General features: G+C 45.6%; 1 protein-coding gene across 1 annotated transcript in view; it reads left to right on the top strand.

Annotated features, from left to right (window-relative positions):
* LOC109880498 (kinesin-like protein KIF21B) overlaps positions 1–17,500 on the top strand; it is a 145,251-nt gene that overhangs the window by 69,662 nt on the left and 58,089 nt on the right. The window contains 11 exon segments of the mRNA XM_031826892.1: positions 1,910–2,059; positions 2,135–2,266; positions 2,970–3,206; positions 3,290–3,405; positions 3,510–3,705; positions 4,276–4,465; positions 4,776–4,839; positions 5,681–5,914; positions 11,336–11,598; positions 11,871–12,059; positions 16,782–16,981. Of these exon segments, the coding sequence (XP_031682752.1) occupies positions 1,910–2,059; positions 2,135–2,266; positions 2,970–3,206; positions 3,290–3,405; positions 3,510–3,705; positions 4,276–4,465; positions 4,776–4,839; positions 5,681–5,914; positions 11,336–11,598; positions 11,871–12,059; positions 16,782–16,981 (1,971 nt within the window).

Raw genomic sequence — 17,500 nt, 5'->3', positions numbered from 1 at the left:
TTCTCTCTCTCTCTCTCCCCCGTGTCTCTCTCTCCCGTCTCTCTCCCTATCTCCTTTCTCTCTCTCTCTCCCCCGTGTCTCTCTCTCCCCCGTGTCTCTCTCTCCCGTCTCTCTCCCTCTCTCCTTTCTCTCTCTCTCTCTCCCCCGTGTCTCTCTCCCCCCTGTCTCTCTCCCCCTGTCTCTCTCCCCATGTCTCTCTCCCCCTGTCTCTCTCCCCCTGTCTCTCTCCCCCTGTCTCTCTCCCCGTGTCTCTCTCTCCCTGTCTCTCTTCCCTGTCTCTCTTCCCTGTCTCTCTCCCCCTGTCTCTCTCCCCCGTGTCTCTCTCCCCCTGTCTCTCTCAACCTGTCTCTCTCCCCCTGTCTCTCTCCCCCTGTCTCTCTCCCCCTGTCTCTCTCCCCCTGTCTCTCTCCCCGTGTCTCTCTCCCCCTGTCTCTCTTCCCTGTCTCTCTCCCCCTGTCTCTCTCCCCTGTCTCTCTTCCCTGTCTCTCTCCCCCTGTCTCTCTCCCCGTGTCTCTCTCCCCCTGTCTCTCTTTCCTGTCTCTCTCCCCCTGTCTCTTTCCCCTGTCTCTCTCCCCATGTCTCTCTCCCCCTGTCTCTCTCCCCCTGTCTCTCTCCCCGTGTCTCTCTCCCCCTGTCTCTCTTCCATGTCTCTCTCCCCATGTCTCTCTCTCCCGTCTCTCTCCCCCTGTCTCTCTCCCCCTGTCTCTCTCCCCCTGTCTACTCCCCCTGTCTCTCTCCCCCTGTCTCTCTTCCCTGTCTCTCTCCCCTGTCTCTCTCCCCCTGTCTCTCTCCCTGTCTCTCTCCCTGTCTCTCTCCCCCTGTCTCTCTCCCTCTCTCCTTATCTCTTTCTCTCCCTCTCTCCTTTCTCTCTTCCTCTCTCCCCCTCTCTCATTAGTTCAGCTGTAGGTCATTGGATTGTCAGTATGGATGATAAACAGACATTGATCAGGCTAGGGTTAAAGAGTGTGTGTGTGTGTGTGTGTGTGTGTGCTGAGCTGTCTCTTGACCTCTCCTGACCTTTAACCCTATTGCTTCCTGGAGGTCAGAGGTTATGTGCTATAGCCTGATCTTTGCCCTTTCATCACTCTCTGTTTGTGTGTATGTATGTGTGTATTCATGTGTGTGTGTGTATTCATGTGTGTGTGTATGTATTAATGTGTGTGTGTGTGTTAATGTGTGTGTGTATTAATGTCTGTGTGAGTGTTCCTGAGGTTGGACGAGCAGTTTAGGCTGCCAACCTGGAACCCCAATATGTTCCCTCCATCTTTCTCCCAGCTCATTTATGTCTCTACAATTGCAAGAAAAACTGTAAATGTAAACTGTAAATGTATTTCTTAAATGTGTGTGTGTGTGTGTGTGTGTGTGTGTGTGTCTGTGTGTGTGTGTGTGTGTGTGTCTGTGTGTGTCTGTGTGTGTGTGTGTGTGTGTGTGTGTGTGTGTGTGTGCGTGTGTGTGCGTGTGTGTGTGTGTGTGTGTCTGTGTGTGTGTGTGTGTCTGTGTGTGTGTGTGTGTCTGTGTGTGTGTGTGTGTGTGTGTCTGTGTGTGTGTCTGTGTGTGTGTGTCTGTGTGTGTGTGTGTGTGTGTGTGTGTGTGTGTGTGTGTGTCTGTGTCTGTGTGTGTGTGTGTGTGTGTGTGTCTGTGTCTGTGTCTGTGTCTGTGTCTGTGTGTCTGTGTCTGTGTCTGTGTCTGTGTCTGTGTCTGTGTCTGTGTGTGTGTGTGTGTGTGTGTGTGTGTGTGTGTGTCTGTGTCTGTGTCTGTGTGTGTGTGTGTGTGTGTGTGTGTGTGTGTCTGTGTCTGTGTCTGTGTCTGTGTCTGTGTGTGTGTCTGTGTGTGTGTGTGTGTGTGTGTGTGTGTGTGTGTGTGTCTGTGTCTGTGTCTGTGTGTGTGTGTGTGTGTGTGTGTTCTCCAGCTGTATAACGAGGAGATCCTAGATCTGTTTGACGGAGCTAGAGACCCAGACTGTAAGAACAGGAAGTCTAATATTAAGATCCACGAGGACGGCAGCGGCTCCATCTACACCAGCGGAGTCACCTCACGACTCGTCAACTCTGAGGAAGAGGTGTGTGTGTGTACAGCACTAACAATTAGTATGTGTGTGTGTGTGTGTCAGTTTTGACGGTGTGGTGTTTTCTAGCTGTTAGAATGTCTGAAGTTGGGAGCGTTGTCCCGGACCACGGCCAGCACCCAGATGAATGCTTCCAGTTCCAGGTCTCACGCCATCTTCACCATCAACCTCTGTCAGATGAGAGTCTGCCAACAAACTGAGGTAGGGAGGGAGGGAGGGAGGGGGAAGTAGGGAGGGGGGGAGAGAGGGAGGTAGGGAGGGGGAAGTAGGGAGGGGGGGAGAGAGGGAGGGAGGGAGGGAGGGAGGGGGGAAGTAGGGAAGGAGGAGGGAAGTATGGAGAGGAGGGAGGGAGGGAGGGGGGGAGGGAGAGGGGAGGGAGGGAGGAGGTAGGGAGAGAGGAGGGAAGGGGGGTGAGGAGGGAGTGATGGATATATTGACTGAGGGAGAGACAGAAAGAGACAAAGTAGACGTAGAAGAGGGTAAAAGAGGAGTGAAAAGCTGAAAGATGAACGTATCAAAGTCAGAACAGTTATAAAACATGGTGATAACTGTCGTCACTGTATTCTCTCTCTGTCTCTCTCTCTCTGTCTCTGTCTCTGTCTCTGTCTCTGTCTCTGTCTCTGTCTCTGTCTCTCTCTCTCTCTGTCTCTCTCTCTCTCTCTCTCTGTCTCTCTCTCTCTCTCTCTCTCTCTCTCTCTCTCATTCTCTCTCTCTCGCTCATTCTCTCTCTCTCTCTGTCTCTCTCTCTCTCTCTTCTCTCTGTCTCTCTCTCTCTCTCATTCTCTCTCTCTCTCTCTCTCTCTCTGTCTCTCTCTCTCTCTCATTCTCTCTCTCTCTCTCTCTCTCTCTCTCTCTCTCTCTCTCCTCTCTTCTCTCTTCTCTCTTCCTCTCTCTCTCTCTCCAGGAGAATGGAGGAGTGAACGCAGAGCTGAACGGAGAGGTGAACGGAGAGGTGAACGGAGGGGTGAACGCAGAGCTGAACGGTGTAGGAGGAGGAGATGGAGGGTCTATAGCCAAGCCTGAATACGAGACTCTGATGGCCAAGTTTCACTTTGTGGACTTGGCTGGATCAGAGAGACTGAAACGCACCGGAGCGACAGGAGAGAGAGCACGCGAGGGCATATCCATCAACTGTGGACTGGTGAGGAGCTACGTGATGATGATGATGTGTGTTTTAACTGGTGCTGAGAAACGTGATCATGATTGTGTGTGTGTGTGTTCTAGCTGGCCTTGGGGAATGTGATCAGTGCTCTGGGGGACCAGGCTAAGAAAGGAGGCCATGTTCCATACAGAGACTCTAAACTCACACGTCTTCTACAGGACTCACTGGGAGGAAACAGGTAACACACACACACACACACACACACACACACACATCGACACACACAGGCCTGTGCCTCACCAGTCTTTATAACGTCTGTTATGTTTTCCCTCTCCTCCCCAGTCGTACGGTGATGATAGCGTGTGTGAGTCCATCTGACCGGGACTTCATGGAGACCCTGAACACACTGAAGTACGCTAATAGAGCCAGGAACATCAAGAACAAGGTGATGGTGAACCAGGACAAGACCTCCCAGCAGATATCTGCTCTCAGGGCTGAGATCGCCAGGCTACAGATAGAACTGATGGAGTATAAAGGGGTGAGGAGGGAGGGAGGGAGGGAGGGAGGGAGGGAAGGAGGGAGGGAGGGAGGGATAGAGGGAGGGAGGGAGGGAGGGAGGGAGGGAGGGAGGGAGGGAGGTGGGATAGAGGGAGGGAGGGAGGGAGGGAGGGATAGAGGGAGGGAGGGAGGGATAGAGGGAGGGAGGGAGGTGGGATAGAGGGAGGGAGGTGGGATAGAGGGAGGGAGGGAGGGAGGGAGGGAGGGAGGGAGGGAGGGAGGGAGGGAGGGAGGGAGGGAGGGAGGGAGGGAGGGAGGGAGGGAGGGAGGGATAGAGGGAGGGATCCGAGTCAGAGACTAATGGAGCATGTGATTGGCTGAAAGGAAGTTGTCTCCCCTGTGATTGGCTGCAGTAAAGTAGTCTGATTTATGATTGGCTGCGATGTTGGCGTCCAGTGAGTACAAAAATAAAATGGAAAATGCTTACCAACAAAATGCTTGAAGTAAATAAAAATCAATATCCTGTTTGTTGATTGGATGAAATGGCATTGTTCTGTATGTTCATTGGCTGAGATAATATCTTCCTGTATGTGTATGGCCTCCTCCCCAGGGTAAGCGTGTGATGGGTGAGGATGGCTTGGAGGGCTTCAGTGATCTGTTCCAGGAAAACTCAATGTTACAGAGAGAAAACGACACGCAACGCATGAGAGTCAAAGCTATGCAGGAGACCATCGACCACCTCAACACACGCGTCACCACACTCCTCGCCAACAACGTCAGCACGCTCCTCGCCAAGTCAGGTAAGACCAAGAGAGACAACGCACACACTGTCCAATGGTCGTTGAAGATTGTAGCTGTCTGAAAACGTTACTCAGATTCTTGTTTCCCCCCGTCCTTCTTCACTTCATTTCTACACCTCCCTCTCAAAGCTCATTGGAGGAGAGGATCCAAGGTCCCTCCCTCACACCTTCTCCTCCAATGAGCTTTGAGAGGAAATTAGGTAACAAGGATTTGACAGCTAGTAACATTTTCTGACACAGACCTTTGCATGGAGTTAAGAAGTGTTAACCGCTTATGTCTCACTGTGAACTCTGACCTTCTGACCTCTAGGTGAGGGCAACGAGGAGATTGGTGCTCTGATCCAGAACTACATCAGAGAGGTTGAGGAGCTCAGGTAAGAGTCTGTTAGGGGTTATAACTCCACTGCGACTATAATGAACTTTACACTGAGTGGGTCTGACTCTAAAGCCACTGTTTCTTGGGGACTGGACTGTACGACATCATTATGGAGGTCAAAGGGCAAAGCAATTCACAGAGTTTCTGTTTTGCTGTTACTGTACTTCAGTTCATAGTGTTGTTGTTGTTGTTGTTGTTGTTCTACACTGAACAAAAATATAAACTTAACATGCAACAATTTTACTGTGTTACAGTTCAAGGAAATCAAGAGAAATAAATTAATTTGGTCCAAATCTATTGATTTCACATTACTGGGAATACAGATATGCATCTGTTGGTCACAGATACCTTTAAAAAGGTTGGATCAGAAAACCACCATTTGCCTCATGCATGCCTCTCCTTCGCATAGAGTTGATCAGGCTGTTGCTTGTGGCCTGTGGAATGTTGTCCCACTCCGCTTCAATACCTGTGTGAAGTTGCTGGATATTGGCGGGAACTGGAACATGCTGTCATACACGTCGATCCAGAGCATCCCAAACATGCTCAATGGGTGACATGTCTGAGTATCCAGGCCATGGAAGAACTGGGACATTTTCAGCATCCAGGAATTGTGTACAGATCCTTGCGACATGGGGCTGTGCTCTATCATGCTGAAACATGAGGTGATGGCGGCAGATGAATGGCACGGCAATGGGCCTCAGGAGGCGGTAACTGTAAAGTTTGGCTAATGACATCTGTTTGTCTTTATCTCTCCCTTTCTCTTGCTCTTTATCTCTCTCTCTCTCTCTCTCCTTTTCTCTCCCCACCCTCCTCTTCCCCCTCTCTTCCCCTCCTCTCAGATCCAAGCTCCTGGAGAGCGAGGCAATGAACGAGTGTCTTCGTCGCAGTGTGACCCGTCTCTCTTCCCGCTCGCCGTTCCCTTCTTCCTCCCATAGCTTCACCCCCGGGCCACACCCCTTAGGCTCCTCTCCCCATTCCCTGTCAATGGAGGCGGAGATGACGGACGTGATTCGCCGAGCCAAGATGGACATTGAGAGGCTGAAGAAGAAGGAGAGGAGACAGAGGAGGATGAGGTGAGAGGACGAGAATTGGGGAGGGAGAGGAGAAGAGAAGAGACTACTGTTGACAGCATTAGAGGGACAGGATTGGGCTCAATCCCATTTCTATTCAGCTAGTAAATGGGATTGGAATGGGGCCATGGTGGTAGTCTAGGGTAGTGATTAGTGCTTTTGCGTTGACCATATTACCGCCACATCGGCGGTCAAGAGTCGTGAAGGCAGTCAAATTCCACTTGACCTTTAAGTCACGGTAATTAGGCTTCTCCATGCTCGGATGCTGCTGATGGTCATTAGTAGTCTACCAAACTTGCTAACTGCCTGGTACTTAGCACTCTTATTGTCCCTCTAATCACTCTGACATCAATGCAAATCTGATGGAAAATCTAATCAAACACTTCATGAGATCCCATGAGCTCATGTTGCGCAACATTTCTACAGGCTATGCAATTGCAGGAGGAAATAGAGTGATGGCCTCTACTAAAAATAGGAGGATCAGCTTTCTATAGGTTAGGCCAACTATATTTATTTCTCAACTTTCCTAATGTTAAGCACATTGCTTATCTTTACAACAGGAGTATAGCCTACCTGGCTGGCATGAAAATGAACCACAGGAAAAGCGTCCACCATTCACTATTTAAGAGCATAGATGACATGTATTTTTTCCCCTGCTGACCCTGTTTTGAGACCGGTGCATGATAATGATCCATTCTAAATCAAAACTAATTTCAGACATATAATATTTTGTATTTGTAAAGACAAGATTAAATCAAGAATAGTCTGATCGGTGACAATATTAGCCTATCACTTGTGAATGATGACTAGCATAAGAAACAATGTATTTTTTTTGCAACTTTTTCTGATCATAGTCGCACACCTCATGTAGCCTAGTCCATAGGCCTATATGTTTTAATAAGGTTAGTATCACACCTCATGTAGCCTAGCCCATAGGCCTATAAGGTTAGTATCACACCTCATGTAGCCTAGCCCATAGTCCTATAAGGTTAGTATCACACCTCATGTAGCCTAGCCCATAGGCCTATAAGGTTAGTATCACACCTCATGTAGCCTAGCCCATAGGCCTATATGTTTTAATAAGGTTAGTATCACACCTCATGTAGCCTAGCCCATAGGCCTATAAGGTTAGTATCACACCTCATGTAGCCTAGCCCATAGGCCTATAAGGTTAGTATCACACCTCATGTAGCCTAGTCCATAGGCCTATAAGGTTAGTATCACACCTCATGTAGCCTAGCCCATAGGCCTATATGTTTCAATAAGGTTAGTATCACACCTCATGTAGCCTAGCCCATAGGCCTATAAGGTTAGTATCACACCTCATGTAGCCTAGCCCATAGGCCTATAAGGTTAGTATCACACCTCATGTAGCCTAGCCCATAGTCCTATATGTTTTAATAAGGTTAGTATCACATCTAAAGTGGCCAAATAATTTCTTAAAATGAAGCACATTAATCGGCTTTACAAGGGGGGTAGAGCCTAACTGTATACATAAGCAGTGCGTGAGTTTCAAGTTCAGGGAAGAACATTTTCAGCATAAAAATGCACCTTTATAATAAAAGCATTACATACATAATAGCATTTGAAAGTCACTTTTGATAATGGCCTACTGCCATGTGTGCATTGCTGCGCTTATAATGTGATGAAATAGCCTAATAGTTTATCACATTTTAAGACAAACGTTCCGATCTGTTGCTTCAGTCTCATCGCGTAAAAAAGCTTTTTTAATGCTAGTGGTTGTAATAATTTGGGATCTATCAAATCAAATCAAATCAAATTTATTTATATAGCCCTTCGTACATCAGCTGATATCTCAAAGTGCTGCACAAAGTGCTGTATCACATCCCACAACTGTCCCAGACTATGTTTGGAATATTCATTTCTCGCAAAGAATAGAATAAGTCAACTTTTGTACTATGGGGAATAGTAGATTGACATAGGTTAGTGCTTTTGCTGTTCACTAGGCCTACTCATCTTGTTGGTTGACAAAAAGTAAATGTGGACTCTTCTTCCAATATCTTCAATATGTACGTCGGAATTGGATAAGAAGTTGTGTTCCCGAAGTGTTGCTCTTCACTTGTAGCTTGTGAGAACGACCTGAGCCATGTGAGTGAGGGGTGCTTCGAAGCATGTAGCTATCAGGGAGAAAGGAACAACGGGTACCGGCCGCCAAACGCACAACTTGTTTTAGGGTGCATCGGCCACACAAAGGGGATGCCCCTGGGAAATTTGAGGCATTGTCAAGCGCTTGTCAAATTGTGAATGAGAGACTGATGAAGTGTGTAGACAACAGCCAGCGCTAAAAAAACAAAGCAGAGCACATGCCTTTCAAGCAACTTTTTTCAAATGATCATTAGTCTCATCATGCAGCCTTACAATGTATTAAAAATCGAAACATATAACCCAACGTTTGTTGAACAACTAAAGTTACATTATTCATTTTAAATTAAGCATATAGGAGTATCTATTTGTTTGTTAACCGCTCAAAACAGAATAGCACATGTGCACACCCCTCAAATCATTTGGAGAAAACATCCTTTATCTTTTATTCAGCTTTGTTCAATTGTATTCTTCATAATATAAAATAATGACACGGAATTCTAACCAAATTTTGTCCACAAAAATGAACTATTATAGCCACAGCCACATGGCATAGCCAGATCAGGACCTAACATGAGGACAACTCAGAGTATGCAATTCAGTTCTTCTGAAATACACTACATTTTCTTCACATCATGTTTCTTTAGACCTGTCTAAAATAATAATGGATTTATTGTGGTGTTTTATTACATGGATTTAATAGACTTTATAAAATGTAGATGATCCAACGGTCTGCATCAGTGGCTTGTAGACTATGTGTGGAAACCAGGAGATGCTTAACTTCTCTGGGATATGTGGGACGGTAGCGTCCCACCTCGCCAACTGCCAGTGAAATTGCAGGGCGCCAAATAAAAAACAACAGATATCCCATAACTAAAATTCCTCAAACATACAAGTATTATACACCATTTTAAAGATAAAAGATAAGATAAACTTGCCCGATTTCAAATAGGCTTTACGGCGAAAGCACACCAAATGATTATGTTAGGTCAGTACCTAGTCACAGAAAACCATACAGCCATTTTCCATCCAAGGAGAGGGCTCACAAAAGACAGAAATAGCGATTAAATGAATCACTAACCTTTGATGATCTTCATCGGATGGCACTCACAAGACTTCATGTTACACAATAAATTTGTGTTTTGTTCGATAAAGTTAATCTTTAAGTCCAAAAACCTCATTTGAAATTGGTGTGTTATGTTCAGAAATGCATTGTCTCAAACAAACATCTGGTGAAAGTGCAGAGAGCCACATCAAATTACAGAAATACTCATAATAAACATTTATAAAAGATACAAGTGTTATGCATTGAATTATAGATAAACTTCTCCTTAATGCAACCGCTGTGTCAGATTTCAAATGTAGCACCTTCGCTTTACAGCGAAAGCACACCTTGCGATTATGTTAGGTCAGCACCTAGCCACAGAAAAAGATACAGCCATTTTCCAAAGAAGGAGAGGTGTCAGAAATGTCAGAAATAGCATTATAAATATTCACTTACCTTTGATGATTTTGATCGGAATGCACCCCCAGGAATCCCAGTTCCACAATAAATGTTTGTTTTGTTCGAAAAAGTCCATCATTTATGTCCAAATACCTCCTTTTTGTTCGTACGTTTAGCCCAGTAATCCAAATGCTCAATGCGCGGATCACTTAGTTCCGATGAAAAGTTAAAAAATTTCTATTACAGTTCGTAGAAACATGTCAAACGATGTATAGAATCAATCTTTAGGATGTTTTTGTCATAAATCTTCAATAATGTTTCAACCGGACAATTCCTTTGTCTTTAGAAATGAAAAGGAACTCAGCTACCTCTCACAGACACGTGCATGATTTAGCTCATGGCATTCTTCCAAACACCTGACTCAAACAGCTCTCATTCGCTCCCCCTTCACAGTAGAAGCCTGACTCAGATTTCCCACTTCCTGGATGGATTTTTTCTCAGGTTTTTGTTATACTCACAGACATCATACAAACAGTTTTAGAAACTTCAGAGTGTTTCTATCCAAATCTCAAATCAAATCAAAATCAAATTTTATTTATCACATACACATGGTTAGAAGATGTTACTGCGAGTGTAGCGAAATGCTTGTGCTTCTAGTTCCGACAATGCAGTAATAACCAACAAGTAATCTAGCTAACAATTCCAAAACTACTACCTTATAGATACAAGTGTAGGGGGATAAAGAATATGTACATAAAGATATATGAATGAGTGATGGTACAGAGCGGCATAGGCAAGATACAGTAGATGGTAAGAATTGTATACATATTCTAGCCTTTGGGCCTGAGTAGCAGGCAGTTTACTCTGGGCACCTTATTATCCAAGCTACTCAATACTGCCCCCCAATCCCAAAGAAGTTAATGTGTTTATGTTAATTAACGGTCAATTACAGAGAGACCGACAGTTATTTGCTTGACAATCAACAGCTGATGAAATTTCGTGACTGCCACAGCCCTAGTGGTGATGTTGGAACTGAGACAAGCAACTCTTACTCACTGACTACTGCCATGTAATGAGAGAGGTACTCACTCTGACTACTGCCATGTAATGAGAGAGGTACTCACTCTGACTACTGCCATGTAATGAGAGAGGTACTCACTCTGACTACTGCCATGTAATGAGAGAGGCACTCACTCTGACTACTGCCATGTAATGAGAGAGGTACTCACTCTGACTACTGCCATGTAATGAGAGAGGTACTCACTGACTACTGCCATGTAATGAGAGAGGTACTCACTCTGACTACTGCTATGTAATGAGAGAGGTACTCTCTCTGACTACTGCCATGTAATGAGAGAGGTACTCACTCTGACTACTGCCATGTAATGAGAGAAGTACTCACTGACTACTGTCATGTAATGAGAGAGGTACTCACTCTGACTACTGCCATGTAATGAGAGAGGCACTCACTCTGACTACTGCCATGTAATGAGAGAGGTACTCACTCTGACTACTGACATGTAATGAGAGAGGTACTCACTGACTACTGCCATGTAATGAGAGAGGTACTCACTCAACAGGCTAATTCACTTCTAATCAGGGAGAGAGGGAGGGGAAGATGGAGAGAGGTCTCTGCTAATAACTGTATTCTCCATATCCACTTGGCAACAGTCCCAAAACAAAATGGGTGATTATTGGTTGAGTCCCAAATCAAATCAGAGGCGCATACAGGTTTAATGCATGGTCATTCATATTAGTAATAGATTCATATGGTGATGGGGCAAATAACTAAAGCTGCTTATTGGGTCACAGCTGTTATGAGTGGTGCCTTCTGTGTGTGTCCCAGTCTGACGCCTGGTCATATATTCTACTTACAGCCCAGAGAAAGAGAAGGGGTTTAAGAAACAAGTGAAGCTTCCCTCTCATGAGAACGGACAGGACGGACAGAATGGACAGGACGGACAGGATGGACAGGACGGACAGAACGGACAGATGGACTCTGAAGAGAACTACACAGAGGACGGGATGTCCCCTCTGCAGGAGGAGGAGAGTGGGTGTGATGAGGAGGAGGAGAGGGATGAAGATGAGTTTGACAGTGATGAGAGTCTTGTGGACTCAGACTCTGACTCTGATGAGAAAGGTGAGTGAAAGATAACTATGACACTTCCCAGAGAGGTAGAAATGTCCCCAATTCTAAATCAACCCTCCTGCAGATGGGGGCAGGATGGAATAGGTTTCATCATTAACCTATTGAAAGTACCATATTGTCCTCTGTTTGGCTGTATGCTACAGTATTTCCTAGGTAGCAACTGAAATCCCCAACTGCCCCACTCTATTATAACATGTCTGTCTGATAGCCACAATTTTCACCTCTTGAACCTTGACCTCTCTGTGCCCTCTGACCTCTTGCAGCTAACTTCCAGGTGGATCTGGCAGACCTGACGTGTGAGATTGAGATCAAGCAGAAGTTGATCGATGAGCTGGAGAACAGTCAGAAGAGATTGCTGCAGCTCAAACTACAGTATGAAGAGAAACTCATCCTGCTGCAGAACAAGATCAGAGACACACAGCTGGAGAGAGACAGAGTACTACACAACCTCAGTGAGTTATGGGTAATGTAGGCACACAGTCACAGAGACACACAGCTGGAGAGAGACAGAGTACTACTTAACCTCAGTGAGTTATGGGTAATGTAGGCACGCAGTCACAGAGACACACAGCTGGAGAGAGACAGAGTACTACACAACCTCAGTGAGTTATGGGTAATGTAGGCAAACAGTCACAGAGACACACAGCTGGAGAGAGACAGAGTACTACACAACCTCAGTGAGTTATGGGTAAGGTAGGCAAACAGTCACAGAGACACACAGCTGGAGAGAGACAGAGTACTACACAACCTCAGTGAGTTATGGGTAATGTAGGCAAACAGTCACAGAGACACACAGCTGGAGAGAGACAGAGTACTACTTAACCTCAGTGAGTTATGGGTAATGTAGGCACGCAGTCACAGAGACACACAGCTGGAGAAGGACAGAGTACTAAGTTATCCCTAAATATTTCTAAAACTAAAAGCATTGTATTTGGGACCAAACATTCACTAAACCCTAAACCTAAATAATGTGGAAATTGAGATGACTAAAGTTGCAAGTTGAGATGACTAAACTGCTTGGAGTAACCCTGGATTGTAAACTGTCATGGTCAAAACATATTGATACAACAGTTGCTCAGATGGGGGGGAAGTCTGTCCATAATAAAGTGCTGCTCTGCCTTCTTAACAACACTATCAACAAGGCAGGTCCTACAGGCCCTAGTTTCTACCTTCTTAACAACACTATCAACAAGGCAGGTCCTACAGGCCCTAGTTTCTACCTTCTTAACAACACTATCAACAAGGCAGGTCCTACAGGCCCTAGTTTCTACCTTCTTAACAACACTATCAACAAGGCAGGTCCTACAGGCCCTAGTTTCTACCTTCTTAACAACACTATCAACAAGGCAGGTCCTACAGGCCCTAGTTTCTACCTTCTTAACAACACTATCAACAAGGCAGGTCCTACAGGCCCTAGTTTCTACCTTCTTAACAACACTATCAACAAGGCAGGTCCTACAGGCCCTAGTTTCTACCTTCTTAACAACACTATCAACAAGGCAGGTCCTACAGGCCCTAGTTTCTACCTTCTTAACAACACTATCAACAAGGCAGGTCCTACAGGCCCTAGTTTCTACCTTCTTAACAACACTATCAACAAGGCAGGTCCTACAGGCCCTAGTTTCTACCTTCTTAACAACACTATCAACAAGGCAGGTCCTACAGGCCCTAGTTTCTACCTTCTTAACAACACTATCAACAAGGCAGGTCCTACAGGCCCTAGTTTCTACCTTCTTAACAGCTCTATCAACAAGGCAGGTCCTACAGGCCCTAGTTTCTACCTTCTTAACAACACTATCAACAAGGCAGGTCCTACAGGCCCTAGTTTCTACCTTCTTAACAACACTATCAACAAGGCAGGTCCTACAGGCCCTAGTTTCTACCTTCTTAACAACACAATCAACAAGGCAGGTCCTACAGGCCCTAGTTTCTACCTTCTTAACAACACTATCAACAAGGCAGGTCCTACAGGCCCTAGTTTCTACCTTCTTAACAACACAATCAACAAGGCAGGTCCTACAGGCCCTAGTTTCTACCTTCTTAACAACACTATCAACAAGGCAGGTCCTACAGGCCCTAGTTTCTACCTTCTTAACAACACTATCAACAAGGCAGGTCCTACAGGCCCTAGTTTCTACCTTCTTAACAACACTATCAACAAGGCAGGTCCTACAGGCCCTAGTTTCTACCTTCTTAACAACACTATCAACAAGGCAGGTCCTACAGGCCCTAGTTTCTACCTTCTTAACAACACTATCAACAAGGCAGGTCCTACAGGCCCTAGTTTCTACCTTCTTAACAACACTATCAACAAGGCAGGTCCTACAGGCCCTAGTTTCTACCTTCTTAACAACACTATCAACAAGGCAGGTCCTACAGGCCCTAGTTTCTACCTTCTTAACAACACTATCAACAAGGCAGGTCCTACAGGCCCTAGCTTCTACCTTCTTAACAATACTATCAACAAGGCAGGTCCTACAGGCCCTAGTTTCTACCTTCTTAACAACACTATCAACAAGGCAGGTCCTACAGGCCCTAGTTTCTACCTTCTTAACAACGCTATCAACAAGGCAGGTCCTACAGGCCCTAGTTTCTACCTTCTTAACAACACTATCAACAAGGCAGGTCCTACAGGCCCTAGTTTCTACCTTCTTAACAACACTATCAACAAGGCAGGTCCTACAGACCCTAGTTTCTACCTTCTTAACAACACTATCAACAAGGCAGGTCCTACAGGCCCTAGTTTCTACCTTCATAACAACACTATCAACAAGGCAGGTCCTACAGGCCCTAGTTTCTACCTTCTTAACAACACTATCAACAAGGCAGGTCCTACAGGCCCTAGTTTCTACCTTCTTAACAACACTATCAACAAGGCAGGTCCTACAGGCCCTAGTTTCTACCTTCTTAACAACACTATCAACAAGGCAGGTCCTACAGGCCCTAGTTTCTACCTTCTTAACAACACTATCAACAAGGCAGGTCCTACAGGCCCTAGTTTCTACCTTCTTAACAACACTATCAACAAGGCAGGTCCTACAGGCCCTAGTTTCTACCTTCTTAACAACACTATCAACAAGGCAGGTCCTACAGGCCCTAGTTTCTACCTTCTTAACAACACTATCAACAAGGCAGGTCCTACAGGCCCTAGTTTCTACCTTCTTAACAACACTATCAACAAGGCAGGTCCTACAGGCCCTAGTTTCTACCTTCTTAACAGCACTATCAACAAGGCAGGTCCTACAGGCTCTAGTTTCTACCTTCTTAACAACACTATCAACAAGGCAGGTCCTACAGGCCCTAGTTTCTACCTTCTTAACAACACTATCAACAAGGCAGGTCCTACAGGCCCTAGTTTCTACCTTCTTAACAACACTATCAACAAGGCAGGTCCTACAGGCTCTAGTTTCTACCTTCTTAACAACACTATCAACAAGGCAGGTCCTACAGGCCCTAGTTTCTACCTTCTTAACAACACTATCAACAAGGCAGGTCCTACAGGCCCTAGTTTCTACCTTCTTAACAACACTATCAACAAGGCAGGTCCTACAGGCCCTAGTTTCTACCTTCTTAACAACACTATCAACAAGGCAGGTCCTACAGGCCCTAGTTTCTACCTTCTTAACAACACTATCAACAAGGCAGGTCCTACAGACCCTAGTTTCTACCTTCTTAACAACACTATCAACAAGGCAGGTCCTACAGGCCCTAGTTTCTACCTTCTTAACAACACTATCAACAAGGCAGGTCCTACAGGCCCTAGTTTCTACCTTCTTAACAACACTATCAACAAGGCAGGTCCTACAGGCCCTAGTTTCTACCTTCTTAACAACACTATCAACAAGGCAGGTCCTACAGGCCCTAGTTTCTACCTTCTTAACAACACTATCAACAAGGCAGGTCCTACAGGCCCTAGTTTCTACCTTCTTAACAACACTATCAACAAGTCAGGTCCTACAGGCCCTAGTTTCTACCTTCATAACAACACTATCAACAAGGCAGGTCCTACAGGCTCTAGTTTCTACCTTCTTAACAACACTATCAACAAGGCAGGTCCTACAGGCTCTAGTTTCTACCTTCTTAACAACACTATCAACAAGGCAGGTCCTACAGGCCCTAGTTTCTACCTTCTTAACAACACTATCAACAAGGCAGGTCCTACAGGCCCTAGTTTCTACCTTCTTAACAACACTATCAACAAGGCAGGTCCTACAGGCCCTAGTTTCTACCTTCTTAACAACACTATCAACAAGGCAGGTCCTACAGGCCCTAGTTTCTACCTTCTTAACAACACTATCAACAAGGCAGGTCCTACAGGCCCTAGTTTTGTCTTTGTGACTACTGTTCAGTCGTGTGGTCAGGTGCCACAAAAAAGGACTTTGGAAAATTGCAATTGGCTCAGAACAGGGCAGTAATGTTAGCTCTCTGTGTACATCCAAGGACCAGCCGTCCTGCCCTGTTCTGAGACCATTGCAATTTTCCTAAGTCCCTCTTTGTGGCACCTGACCTGAACAGTAGTCCAGGCCTGTAGGACCTGCCTTGTTGAAGAAGGTAGAGCAGCACTTTATTAGTGTAGTGTCTTAATAGGGTGTCGGCTCACCACGAGCCGCCAGAACAGCATCAATGCACCTTGATATAGATTCTACAAGTGTCTGGAACTCTATTGGAGGGATGTGACACCATTCTTCCATGAGAAATGTCATAATTTGGTGTTTTGTTGATGGTGGTGGAAAACGCTGTCTCAGGCGCTGCTTCCAGAATCTTCTATTAGTGTTTAATTGGGTTGAGATCTGGTGACTGAGACACACACACACACACACACACACACACACACACACACACACACACACACACACACACACACACACACACACACACACACACACACACACATACACACACACACACTTTAAACTCCCTATGCTCCTTTGACACTCCTCTTTCAAAGTCACTGAGATCACTTCTAGTCATGGTAGCCAAAATAATGGGCACCTGGGCATTTTTATACATGACCCTAAGATGTTCATGTGGAATCACCTGCTTTCAATATACTTTGTATCCCTCATTTACTGAAGTGTTTTCTTATATTTGCAGTAACCTTTACATACTGTACTGTACTCAATTTCAGCTCTACCTCATTTAATAAGCATCACTCTCTCTCTCCTCCTTTCTAGTGTCCATGGAGAACTACACGGAGGAGAAGGCTAGCAGGATCAAGTCAGATTATGAGAAGAGGCTAAAGGAGATGAACAGAGACCTGATGAAGCTACAGGCGGCTCAGAAGGAACACGCGAGGCTACTGAAGAACCAGGGACGCTATGAACGAGAGCTGAAGAATCTAGAGCAGGAGGTCAACGAGATGAAGAAAGCCAAGGTGAGGAGGAGGAGGGCAGAGGAGAGGAGAGGAGGGGAGCACAAGGAGAGTGAGAGGGAGAGGAGGTGGAGGAGGAGAATGGGGTAGGAGGCAGAGAATTGTGTCAACTATATACAGTACCAGTCCAAAGTTTGGACACACCTACTCATTCAAGGGTTTTTCTTTATTTTGACTATTTTCTATCTGGACTCATCAGACCAGAGGACAGATTTCCACCGGTCTAATGTCCATTGCTTGTGTTTCTTGGCCCAAGCAAGTCTCTTCTTCTTATTGGTGTCCTTTAGTGGTGGTTTCTTTGCAACAATTCGACCAAGAAAGCCTGATTCAAGCAGTCTCCTCTGAACAGTTGATGTTCAGACGTGTTCTGAGGCTGGTAACTGTAATGAACTTATCCTCTGCAGCAGAGGTAACTCTGGGTCTTCCTTTCCTGTGGCGGTCCTCATTAGAGCCAATTTCATCATAGCACTTGATGGTTTTTGCGACTGCATCTTCATGTCTTAAAGTAATGATGGACTCATT

Source organism: Oncorhynchus kisutch, linkage group LG1 (genome assembly GCF_002021735.2).
Source record: "Oncorhynchus kisutch isolate 150728-3 linkage group LG1, Okis_V2, whole genome shotgun sequence".
In the NCBI taxonomy this organism is placed as follows: Eukaryota; Metazoa; Chordata; class Actinopteri; order Salmoniformes; family Salmonidae; genus Oncorhynchus; species Oncorhynchus kisutch.
Note: the sequence above shows the minus strand (reverse complement) of the source record. Positions and strands in the feature narration are given on the sequence as shown.